The sequence below is a fragment of the Phyllobates terribilis genome, unplaced genomic scaffold, assembly GCF_046119375.1.
Source record: "Phyllobates terribilis strain yellow unplaced genomic scaffold, ASM4611937v1 Scaffold_3__8_contigs__length_932513732, whole genome shotgun sequence".
NCBI lineage: Eukaryota > Metazoa > Chordata > Amphibia > Anura > Dendrobatidae > Phyllobates > Phyllobates terribilis.
Window position 1 is genome coordinate 243,835,154 of NW_027362763.1, and position 21,496 is coordinate 243,856,649.

Here is a 21,496-nt window from a genome sequence, read left to right on the forward strand (position 1 = left end):
TGCAAATAGGGTTCCAACTGAATAACCAAGCATAGCTCAGCTGCCACATGAGGATCTTTTCAACTGATGCCAGCTGTTGCATGTGTTTCTATGGATGTATGATATTCAGTGCAGAAATCTGTAACTTACCTACTCTGTCTGCTCTGTAAAATTAGTTTTTCAGGAGACATGGAGACATGTAGTGTGTGGCAGAATTTAGGGATACTTTTATGGTAGCTATAAGAAATTTCCTTTACTTAGGGTGTTATCTTTCCAATCTCAGACCCTTCTATCTAGAGCCATACCACTCCCTCTATGTTAAGTCACTGTGACTCGTGTTATATTCTGGTAGGCCGTCTCTTTTTCCATACAGTAGTAATCAAAATTATTCATAACCTCCATTTAAAATTAGGATTATTCCGAAAATTTACCAATTTTCTCCTGTATACAATAAACCAACCAACAACAGTTAATATAAACCAATCATCTCAACAAAACTCTTATAATAAGTGGTTTCTCCAAATTAAAAACAAAATGTCACTTTTAATAACTTGTACAGTTTCAGAATTATTCATCCCCTTCACGAATATTGTCCTTAGTACTTAATAGTGCACACATTGGCTATTGTGACCTGATGAAAGTGGAAGATTTTGGTAGTTTACATTAGGGCGGATTCCTCATGAACAATAGTCTCTAGCTTACTAATATTCTTGGGTTTGCACGCTGAAACCGTCTTCTTTGACTTCCATCAAAGGTTTTCTAGGGTTCAAATCATGCAACTGAGGGCCATTCCAGAATCTTACAGGAATTCTTCTGAAGCTAAACATTGGTGGACTTTGAGATATGATTGGGGTCATTGTCCTATTGGAAGGTCCAATGACTGCCAAGCTTAAGCTTTGAATAAGGTGTTTCCAGCATGCAAACCCAAGAATACTAATGAATTGGAGGTAGTTGCCCATGAGGAATGGTGGTAAGATTTCTCAGGAACGCTGCCAGAAGCTGGTGTCTCGCGATGCATCACATTTGTGGCAGGTCATGACACACAATAGCAAATTCCCCAGGATGGGGTCCAATCAATAATGTTATAGCAGCCAGGAGTAGACATGTGTCAGATATGATAAAACCTAACTTTTAATAATCAAGATATAAAAATGGAGGCCTGGCCTACATCTGAACAAACATAACAAATCACACACATATAAGCAGTGCCCAAGGCAACAGTGCAAATAATAATAATGGTTCGGTCTCACCGTTATTGTTAACAGTGGGGGTCGTCCATTGATCAGGAGTAGTGTTGTCTGCGTGACAGCATGGCAAATCAGGGATGTTTGTGAGCAGAGACGATTTTTTGGCGCGAACAAACCGGAACCCCGAACACGAACCAATTCGCTCAACACTAATCAGGAGGGAACGATGACCAAACAGGCGCTGACAATCTCCCTGTTCTGTCCCATGTAAAGTCTTTCGTCCTGACAAGGACAGTACCCAAGTGTGATCCCAGCCCACTAATTATGTCCCTAATATTCCCTCCCAATGCGTTTCATCTAACAGTAACTGGGGACTCCTCAGGGGAGCAAAAAAATATTGTGGAAATAGTAAAGTGTGAGTTCAATGAATGTAAGAGCACTAAGTATGTTAAATAATGGGGACAAGGAAGCAAGTGCCAACACATCAGGACACCCTATAAACCGGCAGAGTGCTGCACGGCAAAGAAGCAAAGTCTAGGCCATGACAGGTGGGTCATGACAGCCAAAGGTGCTCTACTAAGTACTTAAGGAGCTTTTCTTGATGGGGTTGAAATATTCTGAGAATTCAGTAGTCAGGAAAAGTGGCTCTGTGTGTTGAAAGTGGAGAAACCACTTGTTACATTAATTGTGTTGAGATATATAAATTTTTTTTATATAATTAGCTTAGCGCAAACAGCAGAAGGTTTGTAAATGTTGCTAATGCTAATGAAACTAATTGGTAATTTTGATTGCAACTAAATATCTCAATTCCTGCCTATCTTGTGTTAGGTGTTCAAGGGCACTATTTCCAAAATATTATTTTTCAGGATGACGACTTTCAGTTGATTTGCAAGACATCTACTTCTCATATACTCCGACAGCAAAGCATCAGCTCACCTATATCTTGTCACTCACAAAGGCTCTAACTAAGCTACCTATCTCCAGCGCCATGTTTTAGGTCTACAGGGTAACTAGACTTCTGCTACGAATGAATGACGCTTGGATTGGCGAGGCAGAAGGATGAAAATAGCGCTATGGAAAGCGCACTGCATACTACAACGAACATCATGCTTTCCATAGCGTTATTTTCATTCTTCACTCCACGTAATCTGCCTCATGTCCCCCCACATAGACTTGCAAACAGTATAATAGCCCCCCACATAGACCTACAAATAGTATAATGGCCCCTCGCATAGACCTGCAAATAGTATAATTGCCCCTCACATAGACCTGCAAACAATATAATTCCTTCCCACATAGACATGAAAACATAGTCTTCCATACAGTAAAATGGGCCCCACATAGTCCTCCATACAGTATTTTGGGCCCTGCATAGTCCTCCATACAGTATTCTGGGCCCCACATAGTCCTTCATACAGTATAATGGGCCCCACATAGTCCTATATACAGTATTATGGACCCCACATAATCCTCCTTACAGTATTATGGGCCCCACATAGTGCTCCATAAAGTATTATAGGCCTCATATAGTTCTCCAAACAGTATTATGGGCCCCACTTAGTCTACCATAAAAGTATTATGGGCCTCATTGAGTCCACCAAACAGTATTATGGGCCCCATATAGTCCTCCATACAGTATTATGGACCCCATATAGTCCTCAATACAGTATTATGGGCCCCATATAGTCCTCAATACAGTATTATGGGCCCCATATAGTCCTCCATACAGTATTATGGGCCCCATATAGTCCTCAATACAGTATTATGGGCCCATATAGTCCTCCATACAGTATTATGGGCCTCATATAGTTCTCCATACAGTATTATGGGCCCCATATAGTCCTTCACAGAACTATGGCCCCATATGGTACCCCATACAATATTATGGTCCCATATAGTCCTTCATATGTTATTATGTGTCCCATGTTGTCCTCCATACAGTATAATGGGCCCCATATAGTCCTCCATACAGTATTATGGGCCCCATATAGTTCTCCATACAGTATTATAGGCCTCATATAGTCCTCAATACAGTATTATGGGCCCCATATAGTCCTACATACAGTATTATGGGCCCCATATAGTCCTCCATACAGTATTATGGGCCCCATATAGTTCTCCATACAGTATTATGGGCCCTATATAATCCTCCATACAGTATTATGGGCACCATATAGTTCGCCATACAGTATTATGGGCCCCATATAGTTCTCCATACAGTATAATGGTCCCATATAGTCCTTCATACAGAACTATGGGCCCCATATAGTTCTCCATACAGTATAATGGTCCCATATAGTTCTTCATATATTATTATGTATCTTTTGTTGTCCTCCATACAGCATAATGGGCACCAAATTCTAAATAAATAAACAAATACTCACCTCTCCACGTTCCCCCGTTGCTTCGGCTTCTGCAATGTGCCTTCTGACCTTCTGCACTGCTCAGCACAAAGGTCACACTGTAGTGACGTCATCGTGTACTCTGTGCTAAGACATAACAGAGTTCAGACGCAGAGGGGAATGATGGGAGAGGGAGTATCGGCTGACAGCTCCCTCTCCCATCATTGTTTTCAACAGTATTGGCATCCAGGATGCTGATACGGTTGAAAGTACGATGCTGGGCAGGGGAGGCCCAGTATCGGCACTGGCTCTGGGTCCCCCCCAACTCACGGGCCCCATAGCATCCACGTGGTCTGCCGCCATTGGAAGTATGCCACTGATTCTGAGGCATCACTTTGTTCATTAGCTCCTCACAGGATTTCGCCAACCCTGGTCCATGGCTTTTGTTCATCAACTTTCCAGTTACTCTCTGCCTCACCATATGCCACTCCATATGACCAAGGTCTCAGCATATCTCTGTGCTCAGATCAACTTCATCCTAGTTTAGAGAGTCATGCCTTAAACCACGCACTCCGTGCATTAATCTATAGGCTCCTTCTTGCTTCTCTATTACGGCAGCATTTTTGGGTCACTTTTGTCCAAATTCCCAGCTAGCACCAAGGTCTTCCTAGAACCAACTAGGACATTTTACCTCCTTTTATATTTTCCCCTAGAGGCCTCTCATTCCTTTGTCACATGTATTTATTATGTTTTGTTATATAGGATATTCCGCAGCTCTTTACAGATTTTGTCATCACTGCCCCATTGGAGCTCACAATCTAAATTCCTCATCAATATGCCTTTAGCATGGGAGGAAACCGGAGTATCTGGAGGAAACCTACAAAAACACTGGGAATGCTACAACTATTGAGCCATTGTGCTGGCAGATTTACACATATTTTTGCTGCAGGGCATCACGGTCACCCTTGTGTGATTCCTGCAAAACAGGAATGTGTGTACAAAACAGCAAAGCATATTTATAATGATGTAAACAGTTTAAATAGATAAATAAATATTTTTTTCTTAGGAGCTTATCATTATCAGTGTATGACTACCTGACAATAAATAAGGTCTGCTCTTTTTCAACTTAAGCCCCCATCTCACATAGCGATATCGCTAGCGATATCGCTGCTGAGTCACGGTTTTGGTGACTCACCAGCGACCTCACCAGCGATGTCGCTGTGTGTGACACTTTGCAACGATCAGGCCCCTGCTGTGAGGTCGCTGATCGTTGCAAAGTGTCCTGGACCATTTTTTGGTCGTTGGCCTCCCGCTGGCCAGCACACATCGCTGTGTGTGACCAGCGGGACCAACGATCTGGCTGGTAACTATGGTAAACATCGGGTTACTAGGGGCACGCGCGCACTTAGTAACCCGCTGTTTACCATAGATACCACTCTGCTACGGTGCGCGGAGGCTCCCGCGCACCGTAGCAGAGTGGTATCCATGGTAAACAGCGGGTTACTAGGGGCACACGCGCACTTAGTAACCCGATGTTTACCATAGTTACCAGCCTGCTCCTGCTTCAGCAGGCTGGTAACGGGAGCAGGACATCGTGGAACGATTCTTTCCACGATATCGCTGCTCCCCTGATCGCTGGTGAGCCTGCCTGTTTGACAGCTCACCAGCGATGTATTAGCGATGCAGCAACGATCCCTGACAGGTCGTATCGTTGTCGGGATCGCTGCTGCATCGCTTAGTGTGACGGGGCCCTTATTGTACTCCCCCCAAGGGCATCTAGGCTTTTCCATTATTTACCCCCTTATACCACTTAAACAATGTGACTCTTCAGATTTCATCACACTTGACATTATCCAATGTTCACTGCAATTCCCCCTCCAAGTTTAGTTTTTTTACTGTTTACTTGTTTGGGACAACACTCATTTCTGGGCATTTTATGCTTCCTTGTTTGCGGTCAACCATATGCATAATTTGTCTATACTGTTACCATTTAATATGTGTGTATTTCAAGTTTTAAAGTCAACAAAACCATTATAAGCTGGTAAAAATTGCAGTTTATATAAATGGACTCACCTCCACCCTCTATATACCCTATAGTGTGAAATGTACATAGAGTAGATTCAAAAGCTGATACTGTACATACATATACAGTACAGACCAAAAGTTTGGGCACATATTCTCATTTAAAGATTTTTCTGTATTTTCATGACTATGAAAATTGTACATTCACACTGAAGGCATCAAAACTATGAATTAACACATGTGGAATTATATACTTAACAAAAAAGTGTGAAACAACTGAAAATATGTCTTATATTCTAGGTTCTTCAAAGTAGCCACCTTTTGCTTTGATGACTGCTTTGCACACTCTTGGCATTCTCTTGATGAGCTTCAAGAGGTAGTCACCGGAAATGGTTTTCACTTCACAGGTGTGCCCTGTCAGGTTTAATAAGTGAGATTTCTTGCCTTATAAATGGGGTTGGGACCATCAGTTGTGTTGTGCAGAAGTCAGGTGGATACACAGCTGATAGTCCTACTGAATAGACTGTTAGAATTTGTATTATTGCAAGAAAAAAGCAGCTAAGTAAAGAAAAACGAGTGGCCATCATTACTTTAAGAAATGAAGGTCAGTCAGTCCGAAAAATTGGGCAAATTTTTTTTGAAAATGTCCCCAAGTGCAGTTGCAAAAACCATCAAGCGCTACCAAGAAACTGGCTCACATGAGGACCGCCCCAGGAAAAGAAGACCAAGAGTCACCTCTGCTTCTGAGGATAAGTTTATCCGAGTCACCAGCCTCAGAAATCACAGGTTAACAGCAGCTCAGCTAATTAGAGACTAGGTCAATGCCACACAGAGTTATAGCAGCAGACACATCTCTACAACAACTGTTAAGAGGAGACTTTGTGCAGCAGGCCTTCATGGTAAAATAGCTGCTAGGAAACCACTGCTAAGGACAGGCAACAAGCAAAAGAGACTTGTTTGGGCTAAAGAACACAAGGAATGGACATTAGACCAGTGGAAATCTGTGCTTTGGTCTGATGAGTCCAAATTTGAGATCTTTGGTTCCAACCACCGTGTCTTTGTGCGATGCAGAAAAGGTGAACGGATGGACTCTACATGCCTGGTTCCCACCGTGAAGCATGGAGGAGGAGGTGTGATGGTGTGGGGGTGCTTTGCTGGTGACACTGTTGGGGATTTATTCAAAATTGAAGGCATACTGAACCAGCATGGCTACCACAGCATCTTGCAGCGGCATGCTATTCCATCCGGTTTGCATTTAGTTGGACCATCATTTATTTTTAAACAGGACAATGACCCCAAACACACCTCCAGGCTGTGTAAGAGCTATATGACCAAGAAGGAGAGTGATGGGGTGCTGCGCCAGATGACCTGGCCTCCACAGTCACCCAACCTGAACCCAATCGAGAAGGTTTGGGGTGAGCTGGACCGCAGAGTGAAGGCAAAAGGGCCAACAAGTGCTAAGCATCTCTGGGAACTCCTTCGAGATTGTTGGAAGACCATTTCCGGTGACTACCACTTGAAGCTCATCAAGAGAATGCCAAGAGTGTGCAAAGCAGTCATCAAAGCAAAAGGTGGCTACTTTGAAGAACCTAGAATATAAAACATACAGTGGTGGACAAAAGTATTGGCACCCCTGCAATTCTGTCAGATAATACTCAGTTTCTTCCTGAAAATGATTGCAATCACAAATTCTTTGGTATTATTGTCTTCATTTAATTTGCTTGCAAGGAAAAAACACAAAAGAGAATGAAGCAAAAATCAAATCATTGATCATTTCACACAAAACTCCAAAAATGGGCCAGACAAAAGTATTGGCACCCTCAGCCTAATACTTGGTTGCACGACCTTTAGCCAAAATAACTGCGAACAACCGCTTCCGGTAACCATCAATGAGTTTCTTACAATGCTCTGCTGGAATTGTAGACCATTTTTCTTTGGCAAACTGCTGAAGGTCCCTGATATTTGAAGGCTGCCTTCTCCAAACTGCCATTTTGAGATCTCTCCACAGGTGTTCTATGGGGTTCAGGTCTGGACTCATTGCTGGCCACCTTAGAAGTCTCCAGTGCTTTCTCTCAAACCATTGTATTTTCAGTTGTTTCACACTTTTTTGTTAAGTATATAATTCCACATGTGTTAATTCATAGTTTTGATGCCTTCAGTGTGAATGTACAATTTTCAAAGTCTTGAAAATACAGAAAAATCTTTAAATGAGAATGTGTGTCCAAACTTTTGGTCTGTACTGTACATATATAAAACAAGACACATAAAGCGATATATATTGCGGCTAATCTATTTTTTTCTTAACTGAGTATTTATTGTCCACTTGATGCAGTTTTACTTGTAATTACTAAAAAAGGTACATTAAAGCACTACTCCAGCGTTGTTGTTTTTTATTTCAGCCTTGAAATAGCACAAGTTCCCTGACACTAGTCTTATACTGACCAGCCGCCGTCATCAGCTGTTACTGACTCCGCTCCGGTCCCACGCCATCTTGTGACCGCAACTTAAAACCGACAGATAGTCAAAGGTATCGGTCACAAGCTCTCAATGTAAGTCTATGAGAGCCAGAACGCTACTCTCATAGACTTACATTGAGTTGTGACTTTCTGATTGCCCAGCAAACACTGGAGTGATCTGGCAGGTCACAAATTGCAGAAGACCGTCCAGAGCGGTGCTGATAAAAAATGAAGATAGCAGCTGGTGAGTATATTACTAGGGGCAGAGAACTTAGATTAGTAGCACCACTCTAGCGCTACAATTAAAAAAACCCTGGAGGGGTGATTTAAAATTTCTTTATCATCAAGCCCTATTTTTTTAATAAGACCAGACTGCCATCTAGTGGTGTTATTGGAAAATACATTGACTGATAACCAAATGCACTCTAATAGCTTGCAATTAGTTTATTTTTATTAAAGAAGCACTTCCATCATAATTTTTATCCTCTTAATATATTTTATATAGCACTGTATACTTACAATTGCACATTTTGCCCTTCTACCCAGCTAATTCTTCTGTTTAGCTGACTCCTTCTAAGATCTATGTAGAAACAGGAGGTCAGTTTTCTCTGTATGAGTCATCAGTCACTGCAAAAGTCCCTGGCAGGGGGCAGGAGGAGAGGAGGAGAGCAGGGACAAGAGACTTCCTGTTTCTACATAGAGCAGAGAAAAGAGAAGAATTAGTTGGGTAGAAAGAAAATAATGAGCAATTGTAAGTACACAGTTCTATATATTATGATTGCAATATATTAATAGGATAAAAACTTTGATGGAAGGAGTGCTTCTTTAATATTTACCTCCCTTATAGAATGTTATAAGACATTACATCAGTACATTTTTAATTTTTGCCACTTCAGTAGTTTTCTGCACCATTCTATAACTATTCATCAACCAGCTGTATGTTGTAAGTCTTCACAGGACATTTTCTCTGACCTGGTTTCTATGTTCATTATTATAAGTAGCATCAAGTACCCTGATTCCCTCTTTGAGATCAGACAGAGAACTTTATGAGTACTCTGCCCTATCATATAGACAGGTGATGAATTATAGCGGCACAATCCATTCTTTCTCCTGACCTTTACTGATCATACAGAGCAATATAAAACAAGATCAGGAGGCTGAACGCAGTCACTGGTGTTCAGTTTCTTATGTCAAGTAACAAGGATAACTTTTCAGGCTAAGACTAGGGTCACACGATACTATAAAAAATAGGTCCGATTTTCAACTAGAAAAGTAGTGCAATATTTTTCTCACTAGTCATCCGTATACAATCCATTTTTTTACAGCAGCAGCTATTTATCATTTACAGGAGCATTTACAGTTTCCTATGTTACGGAATTGCAATGTATCTGTAAAAATAGGGTGCTATAATGCGGCATCCGATTTTTTTCTCACACCCATCCAATTACAGAGTGATATCTCAGAGCTGTAATTTTTTTCACAGACAGATTCTATCAGTGAAAAAAATCGGTCATCAGCACTGACCCATTGAATCACATTGGAGTGCTGTCCGATTACTTGTCCCAGTTTTACGGTGTTGTGAGCGAGCCCTAAAGAGGAGACTAGATACAAGGCAATGAATAACCTAAATCTACCAGGGTCATTACTGTACATTAACTCTTTCACTACCTATTGTGAAAAAAAACACAAAAAAATTACTACTTACATTGCATTACCCACAGGTTCATGTTATAAAGTGGAAAAAAAAAATCCCATAGCCTGCCCTATATTATTTAGAGGACACTACTTATGTCAATTCTGTGTACATTATGTTGTTGGATACTTTATGAAATTTTTATCAGTGCAGCTATGCTGATTGTCTGCAAAAACAAAGGAAAAAGCTAGGCTATAGTCACATCCCATAATAAGTGCCACTCACTAGCTGCCAAGGCTTAAAGGGAACATTGTTTAAGACTGCTAACAAGTGGAACAAATAGAGCAGGGGCGGACATATCATTGGTGCAACCTGTGCGGTTCCCCCGGGGCCCAAGACTTAAGGGGGCCCATTTCCACTTCAAACTAGATGGAATTGTGTATTATAATGAACTACTGGGTTGCAAAGGGCCCATATACTGTTCTTGCACAGGGGCCCTTTTCTGTTTGTGTCCACCAGTGAAATAGAGAATATGTAGAGTGACACAGTCTTTAATTTCAGATTGTCAGTATTAAACAATATTTCATGTGACTCTGTTTGGCAGATGACTCCTATGCAGTGGCTTTATGGTGACCACACAATGATGGAAATGATTGAGAAAAAACGTACTCTTTGCAGAGAGATTAAAGCAAGACAAAAATCGGAGAAGGGACTCTGTAAGCAAGAAAGTATGCCTATCCTGCCCAGCTGGAAGAAGAGCAATGGTTCGAAGAAGTACAGCCCTCCGCCCTATTCCAAACAGCAAACTGTCTTCTGGGACACCGCTATATGACACCGGCATGGTCAAAAGGTTTTTTTCTCATGCTAATAAGGCTTCAATTGCACAAGTAGCAATGTTCAAGTGGAAGAGCAGTTGCAATCCAAGTGTAGGGGTCATGGAAGTACTTGATGCCAATGTTCATCTTTTGCAAATCAAAGATTGATCTACCTACTTCACGAAGCAGATGTTTATCAAGATTTTTTTACAGGATGTATACCATAATATTTAATGTAAATAACGAATCAGTTTATGATAAAAAGGCAAATACATTGTTAGAAAACAAATATTAAAATTTACAACTAATTTTGATATTTTCTGTAATGTATGGACTGTACTGTTGGTTTATCATCTATTTTCTTGTTGCTTTGGGGTTTTTACTGAGGCATGCATTTTCTTTAAATAAGATGTCTATATTAGCTACTATAATTATATTTATTTGTTTACAGAATGAGAAACAAGAGGAGTAAAGGTTGAAATATCCACTAAACTGTACAGACGCTTCCCCATATTATATTTTCAAGGCCCTTGTTAGTGAGTGAGAACCTTACGGGGCATTCTACCTATATTGTGTCATTATATGTTTTTCACAACCTATTACAGTACTTTTTTACCTGCTGTGTGCTAACTTTTTATAACTTTAGCAGACTTTTAGTTTTGTGTATGTGTTCTCTGTCAATGTCATTAGTCACAGCTAAACCCTAACCCCGCAGTGATTGGGATGATGACCTCGCTTTAACTATAGGTTCTTTGAAGACCTTTATACAATTTACCTCTAAATATAATCTACACAAAGCAGATAATTTTTTTCTTTTAGTAACCGTGCTGATTCAGTGTCAGTACAGAACAGGCTTTGCCAATTTATATTTTAGATTCCGAAAGATGTAGTATTGTACCCGTGTGCATTATGGAAACTTAACAAAGACGTTCTTAGTTTCATGTCCCCAAATTGTAATTGTAATAAGCAAAAATCTAAATGCAGTTCTGGACTAAAATAAATTCTCTCTTTGTAAGTATAAGATTACTATGGTAAGTAATGTATGTAAAGAAATGACTCAATTTCTTTGTAGATTATATCTAGCTGTGAAGATAAACCAACTATTTAAAGGGTTATCCTGGCCTTTTGTTTTGTTTTTCTATGGGTCTATGAACTTATTAGCAGGTATTTGCTAATACTTGTCTGTTCTGCCCTGCAATGATCTCTCCCGGTTCAGGGGTCGGGTCTGTTGCTTCCTTTGAACTCACGTCAACAAAGCTGCTCTTCCTCTTCTGGTCTGTTCTCTCAATGGGACATCACTGTCAGTGTCATGTTGGTTAACAGCTGGACCCCCACAGTTAGACAGTGGGGAGTCAGATGTTAATGAGTATGACATTAGCAATGACACCCCGTAGACATAGTACAATGGAAGAGAAGGAGCTGCTGTGTCTACATGACATCACAGGAAGCAGTAGAATTGCCGGTAGCAGTTGTCCGTGACCTCTTTAAGCTGGAAGAGATCTTCACAAAGCAGGCCAGATAGGTATCTGCTGGTAAGTTTCTAGCCCCATAGGACAAATAAATAGTCCAGATAACCCCTTAAATAAACAATACATACAGTTATATGAAAAAGTTTGGGCACCCCTATTAATCTTAAGCTTAATGTTTTATAAAAATTAGTGTTTTTGCAACAGCTATTTCAGTTTGATATATGTAATTACTGTTGGACACAGTAATGTTAATGCCTTGAAATGAGGTTTATTGCACTAACAGAAAATGTGCAATCTGCATTCAAACAAAATTTGACAGGTGCATAAGTATGGGCACCTCACCAGAAAAGTGACATTAATATTTACTAGATCCTCCTTTTGCAAAAATAACAGCCTCTAGTCGCTTCCTGTAGCTTTTAATGATTTCCTGGATCCTGGATGAAGGTATTTTTGACCATTCCTCTTTACAAAACAATTCCAGTTCAGTTAAGTTTCATGGTCGCCGAGCATGGACAGCCCTCTTCAAATGATCCCACAGATGTTCAATGATATTCAGGTCTGGGGACTGGGATGGCCATTCCAGAACATTGTAATTGTTCCTCTGCATGAATGCCTGAGTAGATTTGGAGCGGTGTTTTGGATCATTGTCTTGCTGAAAGATCCATCCCCTGCGTAACTTCAACTTTGTCACTGATTCTTGAACATTATTGTCAAGAATCTGCTGATACTGAGTGGAATCCATGCGTCCCTCAACTTTAACAAGATTTCCGGTGCCGGCATTGGCCACACAGCCCCAAAGCATGATGGAACCTCCACCAAATTTTACTGTGGGTAGCAAGTGTTTTTCTTGGAATGCTGTGTTATTTTGCCGCCATGCATAACGCCTTTTTGTATGACCAAACAACTCAATCTTGGTTTCATCAGTCCACAGGACCTTCTTCCAAAAAGAAATTCGCTTCTCCAAATGTGCTTTTGCATACCTCAGCCGACTCTGTTTGTGGCGTGCTTGCAGAAACGGCTTCTTTCGCATCACTCTCCCATACAGCTTCTCCTTGTGCAAAGTGCGTTGTATAGTTGACCGATGCACAGTGACACCATCTGCAGCAAGTTGATGCTGCAGCTCTCTGGAGGTGGTCTGAGGATTGTCCTTGACTGATCTCACCATTCTTCTTCTCTGCCTTTCTGATGTTTTTCTTGGCCTGCCACTTCTGGCCTTAACAAGAACTGTCCCTGTGTTCTTCCATTTCCTTACTATGTTCCTCACAGTGGAAACTGACAGGTTAAATCTCTGAGACAGCTTTTTGTATCCTTCCCCTGAACAACTATTTTGAATAATCTTTGTTTTCAGATCATTTGACAGTTGTTTTGAGGAGCCCATGATGCCACTCTTTAGAGGAGATTCAAACAGGAGAACAACTTGCAAGTGGCCACTTTAAGTAGCTTTTCTCATGATTGCATACACCTGGCTAGGAAGTTCAAAGCTCAATGAGGTTACAAAACCAAAAAAAGTGCTTTAGTAAGTCAGTAAAAAGTAGGTAGGAGTATTTAAAACAAGAAAATGATAAGGGTGCCCATACTTATGCACCTGTCCAATTTTGTTTGAATGCGAATTGCACATTTTCTGTTAGTACAATAAACCTCATTTCAAGGCCTAAACATTACTGTGTCCACCAGTTATTACATATATCAAACTGAAATAGCTGTTGCAAAAACACCAATTTTTATAAAACATTAAGCTTAAGATTAATAGGGGTGCCCAAACTTTTTCATATGACTGTATAAGAAACATGTTTGATCTGATTAACTACAGTAGGAGACCCTTCACTGTGAATAAAATAAGCATTGCTTAATAAAAGGATGTGATGCACCTTAAAATGCAATGTCAACTATGGAGAAATGACAGAGTACCAGTATGGGATCCAAAGCTTTGGGCCTATTGTGCTCTTTGTTCTGGGTTTCCCTATTGTATGTAATGAAATGGGGAGTGCTAGTGTTTCTCATTACCTTCACATGTAAAAAGAAACTCTGTATGAATGTTAGTTATTGATAAAAGTCGCAAAACCTTTAACTAACAGGTTACCAATTTCATTGATTTGTAATGATAATGAGAGTGGTGATAAACTGTAGTAATCCATAAATGTTTACATGAAACATCATCCCTACCTGCAGTATATAATATTGCTAAGAGTTTTACATATAACCGGCTTGTAACATAATTAGGGCCAGATATTTTCACGTACCCCTCTAACTACCACCATAAGGAAGATCCATGTAAAGCCATTACTCTACAATCAGTTGATCGTAAAACAATTCACAATTTGCTAAGGATCAGGCAGTTTTGCCTTATGATGGTACAATGGATAAAATCATTTTTACTCTGCCGAAGAACAGTATATCATCTATCAGGGAGAGAAAAAGTGATTCAGCTTTACTATATCATTATACAAAACCCATCTTCTTTACACAGGTATTATGGTAGCAGCGAGTAAAGCTTAATCATTAAATGGAAAAGTTATCCAATTCTCCAATATATTATCTTCAAATGACCATATATCATTTTCATCCTTAAGAAGTAACAGTAAAGGTCCCAATTTAAAGAGAACCTCTAATCACAATTATGCAGGTTAAAGTAAAGACAGGGCCATAATGGCGCTGTAATACAGATTCAATAGATACCTTTAGTGTGGAAATCCGCATCCTGGTTGTTGTTTAATCGGAATTTGAAATTTGGACTTCAAAAGATTTCGGGCGTAGGAGTGGCACTGTGGGTAGGGTCTTCAGCTTCTGCCCCGGCACCTTCGCCTGCCTCTGGTGTCTGTATCTTCCGCCTACTTTAAAGTTCTCGCCAGTGCTGCCCTCACTGCGGGCGGCGCTTGCACATATTGATCTCCCAGCAGTCTTCAGTTAAATGGCGCCGATTGAGATCTCGGCTCAATGCCACCGGCGCCATTTTACTGAAGCTTGCCAGAAGATCGATGTGTGCAAGCGCCGCCCTCAACGAGGCTGGCACCTGCACAAACTTTAAACAGGAGGAAGATACAAATATCAGAGGGAGAGGAGCTGGGGCAGGAGCTGAACACCCTACCCACAGTCCCGTCCCTATGCACCGAAAGCTTATGAAACCCTAATTGCAATGCTGATTAAACAACAACCAGGGTGATGCAGATTTCTTCACTGAAGGCATCAGAATAATCAATCAGAATAACATTGCCATTATGGCCATGCCTTTACTTTAACATGCATAATCATGTCGACATGTTCTCAGGTTCTCTTTAATAACAACAAGCAAAGAGTATCAATAGCCGAAACCTTACTTATTGTTTGCAGCTATGATGTCCCTTTAGAAAGTGTTCAGAGAAACACAAAGTTGTGGATTGGATTCTTTAGTTTTCAATGTTGAAAGTATAGATAATATTCTATCAATTATCAACAGAATCAGGCTGACATATCTTCTATAAAGTGGAGATGCCAGTAAACACTATTATATAATGTCATGCTATTAAATGTTAAATACCTCCATAAAGGAAATAATATTAGAATTTTCTAAGATCCATAATGGGAAACAAATATTGAGTGTCCACAAAAAGCATTTGAAGGGTATTTTATAGACTGTTGCCTTTAAAATGGTAAGATCACCCATTTGAAGCCCCTCTGCCATTGCATTGTATAGAATTTTTCCTTGCTGTTGTTGTGGTTCTTTTTGAGTATTTGACCTATTTAATCTAACAAATATTTTTTTTCCTGCATTCAATTTTGTTATTTTAGGGCAAGCACTTTCCTGAACACTTTATTTTCAATCCAAGAAAAATTGTTTTCTATGTCGGGTTCGATGTCTAGGTGGATGCTATAGTAATTAAGACTAATCTGTATGAAACCTCTACTATATGTATTAATCACCACTGAAACATAACAATAATTATTTTAGCTTACTAACAGACATTTTGGGAAGGCTGAGTTCTCACCAGCCTTGGGTATGTAACTTTACAGTGCTGTACTTTAGGTATCAGTAACTTGGTGTAACTGTGGCCTCCACCTATAATTATATCCCTGAAAAAAGATCCTCTGTTCATTTTGCTTAAAAAATAAAATACAATATAACCCCCAAAAAAGCATCAAGACAACTCAAAACATTTCCCTTTGGAATGTTTTACCTTTTCTCTTCTTCTTATATGTTTTCATATAGATGTAAACATAAGTGGAAATGGGGGAAGAATTATTCTAGAACTACTGAGGATCGAGCCAATATCTGTGCTTAAATAGGTGCAAAGAAATATTTATGAATGAACAGATCTCTTAGTAAATTCTGCCCATATACTGTATGTCCTTACCACAAGCTCAAACAATGTGCGATAGAAGCAGACTAGTTATTTCCTTCAGTATTATAAAGCAGATCTATTATGTATGCCTAAACCTTTGTGTTAATGTTTTTTTCTGCTGTTATGTGAGCGTTCCAATCTTGTATTTGGTGAAACATGGGACCTAAAAATGGCCTTGAGAATAGACATTTATGTGAAAAGAGCACTCCAGGCAAAACTGATGCATTGATATAGGGATTCCTTTTGGGTTTTGTTGAAATCACTGTTCTGTCTAGAGTATTCCTTTAAGCTCCAAATGAAGAATACATAACCATTAAAGAGATTCTGTCTGCAGGTGTTTACTATGTAATCTGAGGGGCTGCATGTGGTAGGGGCTGAGACACTGATTACAGGGATGTGACACCTATTAGGCTGTATGCTGTAGTTTCAATACAATTAATGTTTTATCAGCAGATTATCACTGCTGGACTAGCTGCCTCCTGGTCCAACCATGCCTCCAGCACTGATCAGCAGATTATTACAAAATATACAATGTACATAGAAAGCTGTGGTGTGGTCACGGTTTATCTTTCTGAGCTCTGCTACATATAAAGCAGAGAAAACTCTGGTTGTATCATCACAACTGTTCCACGCAGTAATGTAAGTGATACATCGCTGAAATCAGGGTCTCTATCCCTACATCATGCTGCTCTCAGGAGAGGTAGCACTTAAACATCATTTTAGAGTGTCATATATTTTCCCTTCACTTATAATAAAGGCAGAATGTTGATCTGTTTGGCATAACAGCTTAGATCAGACATTTCGAAGTAGACATAAACATGCATGACTACAATGAATTCTGTAGCTAATACGTGGCACTACATATCAAGCAAAAGCTAAGAAATCTGTGTTTCTTTTAGTGTAGAGGTTACTGCTGGAGATGTTACACCTATGATTTATAGGTTCTCTAGTATCAGACTTTACAAAATCAATGACTATAAGAAACATAATTGTTCACTTCTTACAATACAAATACGTGTCTCCAGTGTCTGAGCAACTTGGGCCCACCAGAGGACTTGATTCTGAGGGCCCACCTTTCATCTACACAAAAGCAATTCATTATCATTAAAGGGGTTTTCAGACCAGGGTTACTTTTCATCAGGCACTGTATCTTACGGTATAACCAATAGATGCACAATGTCTTGATTCAGCTCTGCTTGCTGATTCAATTGGTTACCATCACGTAATAGCTGAGATACTATTTAAATCCAGATGCTGGCATTGGGTTCTCCTCTACTCAAGGGCTGTGAAGTCTGCCGCTATGGATGCCCCTGAAGGAGAAGCCAGGGCCCACCTGAGGTTTCTCCGGTTCTCTCATGGGCCAGACCAATCCTACTTTCCTCCATTTGCTCAACTCTCTAATACATTATTGTGCACATATCTCCTACTGACGCTGACACTACAAGCTATTGGTCCATTGTAGGACTAGTATGCAAAGGAGAAAACTTCCCCAGGTCAAGTGGTCCTTTGCTTGCTGAGACTTTCTGCAATACATATCTTGGTATATCCATCCAGTAGCTCCCATCAATCTGCTTTTCATGGTTGCATGTAATATCCAAACCCCTCTTTATTGGGAGCCCTTTTATGATGTCATTGTCATCTACAGTTTTAAAGTCGTCTGATTTAGATAATCCATTTAAAAAATAATTTAATAATGACAGAGAACCCAATCTAGGTAATTCATGTATTTGTCTTGCCCTCGACAACCTGGCATACATATACATTATTTGGTCAGCCTGATGATTGCAATGAGAACTGCCAAATATTGAATAAAGAATAGTAGAATGAAAAATAATGGCCTTTATCAAGCTGGTATGAGGGTGGTCATTGAGGACCATAGGACCCGTGACAGTGGGCATCTATATATGCTGTACTTACCCTACCAGATGAAGTGCTTTCCCTAGACGTATTTTGAAGAGAACCGTGTAATATTTTATTCCTCCATTGTAAACGCCACAGGGAAATTGAACCCTCGCCGCTTTTTTGGGGGGATCTTTCTTACAAAAAGGAGTCGTCGTTTGCATTGCTATCTATTTTGTCATTAAAGATTGTAGATGAGAGATTACAGATTTCCAAATACTTTGTGATTATAGGGGAAGAACAAACTATTTAAGAATTTTCACACTGACAGTGTTTGGAGATATCCAGAGACTTTATGCAGGTAACAGGGTAGCATGGATCGCACTGACACAAGTGACACCACAATAACTTGTTCTTTGATGATAGTGTATTATATAAATGACAGCCAAAGCAATTCAGCAGATAGATTTCAATATTTATGTTTTTCTATTATATACCCATATATCCATATTACAATATCCAAACTCTATTGATTAGATTGGTACAAAGCTTTGAGCCATTGTCTTTTAGCTAAAGCATCCTGGGCTGGACATTAGAAGTGGTGTGTACCTATCTAAGGTAGTGTCGTAAAGATTTCATAAATGGGGGCTAATCCCACCAACATGTTACACTGCTTGTATTTAGTTTTCCTTATAAAACTAGTGTCAGGATCCAGTGAATTAATATAAGAGTGAAGTATAGGGGTTCTAGTTCTATATGTCATTTGGTGTCTGTTAGAGAAGAGAGACCCTTATCAAATATCCCAAAATATAGAACGAGAGCACTTTAATGTATTTCTAAAATAATAATATATTCTAATATGTAGAGTAGATATTAATGTATAACACTGAAAAAAATACAGTGCATTAAGAAGCAATATTATCAACCTCTCAGAAAAATATTCTTTTCATTTGTCATTATTACTGTTACATAAATAATTATAATTTCACCAACATGATCTCATAAGTAGCTAATAATAATAATAATAATAATAATAAAATGTAATTCAGCTCTGTAACAGAGTATTGAAAGTCATATCACAGATCTATCTATCTTCCATTTATATTTGATACTAATAAGTACCTAATCACAAATTATTATCAATCAAAAGTTGGTAACCAGACAAATGTCACTCAACTATGTAAATACTTCTCATTTGCTACTTAGAATTAGCAAAATGAACTGCCAAATTGTTGGTATAAGCGCTGCTGAAAATGTATTTTAAAACCTGTTCATGAAGCTGATAGAGTTCTATTATAGTTTGTCTTCATTTGTCTTCTAGAGCTCCCATGTATCACAGTACATAGCAGGCTGCAGAATGCTGCTCATAGTGAAATCTGACAGTGAGCTCAAGTGTCTGCTAAGATCTGTGGCTCTTCTCTCCTCTTCTGAATCATCTTCTAAATGGACCAAATCAAAGCTTAGAAGATAGTTCAGGAAAGGAAAGGAAGGGCTTGGAAACCCAGCTATCAGATAAGTTTTCTGATGGATTTCACTGCGAGAAAGCATTTCACAGTCTAATATGCACTATAGCACATGGAAGCTGGAGAAGTCAAAAAAGGCAAAATTGTTAATAAAACTCTACTGCAAAGTGTTTTTCAGCCAAAAATTCTTTTAAACTCAATTAATGACTTCATGATGCACTGGTCCAATTTATACTTCAATTTTAATTCCATTCTGAATGCAAAATCCTTTTTTTTCATACAGGAACTTTTATGACAGGTCATTTACACAAGATCTAAAAGTGTAATCAGAATAGAAAATCCAATCCCTATTCTTGGTATTGATGTGGCGTTGTCTGAGTAGCCACTCCCCATTGCAATGAACGGGTAATAATTTGTGAGTGCTTAAAAGTGTTTAAAATTAAATTCCATTTATTTATCTATATAAAAAAGAAATTCATGAGTGCAATACTAAACTATATGTCTGGATCATAAGATCACTACTCTCCGATTTGAGTGGCTGGAGTGACTTTTAATATTCTTATAATCTATGAAAAAAACTATTCTTCTTATTACCAATTTGGTTATACTAGATATGTCTAAACCCTGTGTATAAGATTATATCTGTATGTATATTAATGTCATATGTGTATTATGTTTTCTTGACTTGAATAACGCTCTTATGTTGTATTATTACCCTTTTACAGATATACAATGTCCACGGGAGTTTGTACAAAATATATTATATACAACGAATTGTAACTGTACTACCAAGGTGCCAGATGTTGTTCAATGCAAATATTCCTTATAATTCAGGAACATCACACATCCCAAATTCACAGCCCACCTATGTTTACATATGCACAGAATTATTTGGTATGCACTTCTTACATTTAATAGAAGAGGAACCTAGCGTAGCATTCCATGTGAAGAGTACTGTGGGGCGGTATAATAAAGCACAGTAATGTCACATCCTGGTCTTGTTATCCTTGCACTATAATGTTGTTTGTATAAATATATCTATATGTATACAAGTAGCTATATTTATACACGTGTATATTAGCAATGTATGTTTTCTTTATTGCCTATTGACAATGAAATACAATGTAAAGTAATATAAAGCAGTATGTTTTTAGTGTACTATGGCACAGCATTTTTAAATACTGTAACAGGGTTTTTAAGAAAAAAAAAAAGTATATATGTTCAGTGTGATTTGTTTACCGATCCTAAATCTGAATGTCATGATGTTTTTCGCAGTCCATTAACCATTTCAGGCTTTCCTGAAATCCTGCAAAAGTGGAGAACTATGTAGGCAGCCATGCCCATAAGCAATTTTTACTTATGTCATATGTAGACCAATGGGATTTTCTTTTTACTTTTTGTACATGACTTCTTTTTTTTTCCCGTACCATGTATTTCAATGTATTTTGATACAATGGTAGTAATATTACAGTTGTTTTAAGATTTAATTTTGCTTTCTTTAGTGCATTGAAAAGATTTTCTTATAATTATGTGCTTATTTATTTGTGTCCCAGTGGAAATAAAAGCAATAGTTTAAAGTAAAGGTATTAGTTGACTTTTATTTCAGTTAACATAGTGCTGTATTGAAAAAGGAAACAGAGAGTCAGAGAAGGTAAGTGACGCGCCCCCTGGGCCATGGGGTACTTGGTATCCGGTATCCGGGCCGGTCGTTGCTAGGGGAGATGTCACAGTGGCGGTGACCTGGTCCGTGACCCAGGGTGGTCAATTAAAGGGGGTTTTAAAGAAAAGGATTATAGTTTTTATGAAATTTTCATGACGCCACCTGTGGTATGCTGCTATATGGAGCCGCCGCTGCGGAGCAGGTCCTCTGGAGCTGTTGTTAATGCTGCAGAGTTGGTTCAGCTCTCCACAGGTAGAGCTTAGCTCCAGGGCAGAGTAGTGGGGATGTAATAGATGTTGCTGTTGTGCAGTGTAG

At 39.2% G+C, this 21,496-nt stretch overlaps 1 protein-coding gene across 2 annotated transcripts in view; it reads left to right on the plus strand.

Moving 5' to 3' along the window:
* NYAP2 (neuronal tyrosine-phosphorylated phosphoinositide-3-kinase adaptor 2) overlaps positions 1–12,052 on the plus strand; it is a 321,145-nt gene extending 309,093 nt beyond the window's left edge. For both annotated transcript variants that reach the window (XM_073674695.1, XM_073674696.1), the window contains one exon: positions 10,224–12,052. In XM_073674695.1, the coding sequence (XP_073530796.1) occupies positions 10,224–10,451 (228 nt within the window). In that variant the 3' untranslated portion in view covers positions 10,452–12,052. The remainder of the gene's footprint in view (positions 1–10,223) is intronic.
* Positions 12,053–21,496: the final 9,444 nt, after the last annotated feature.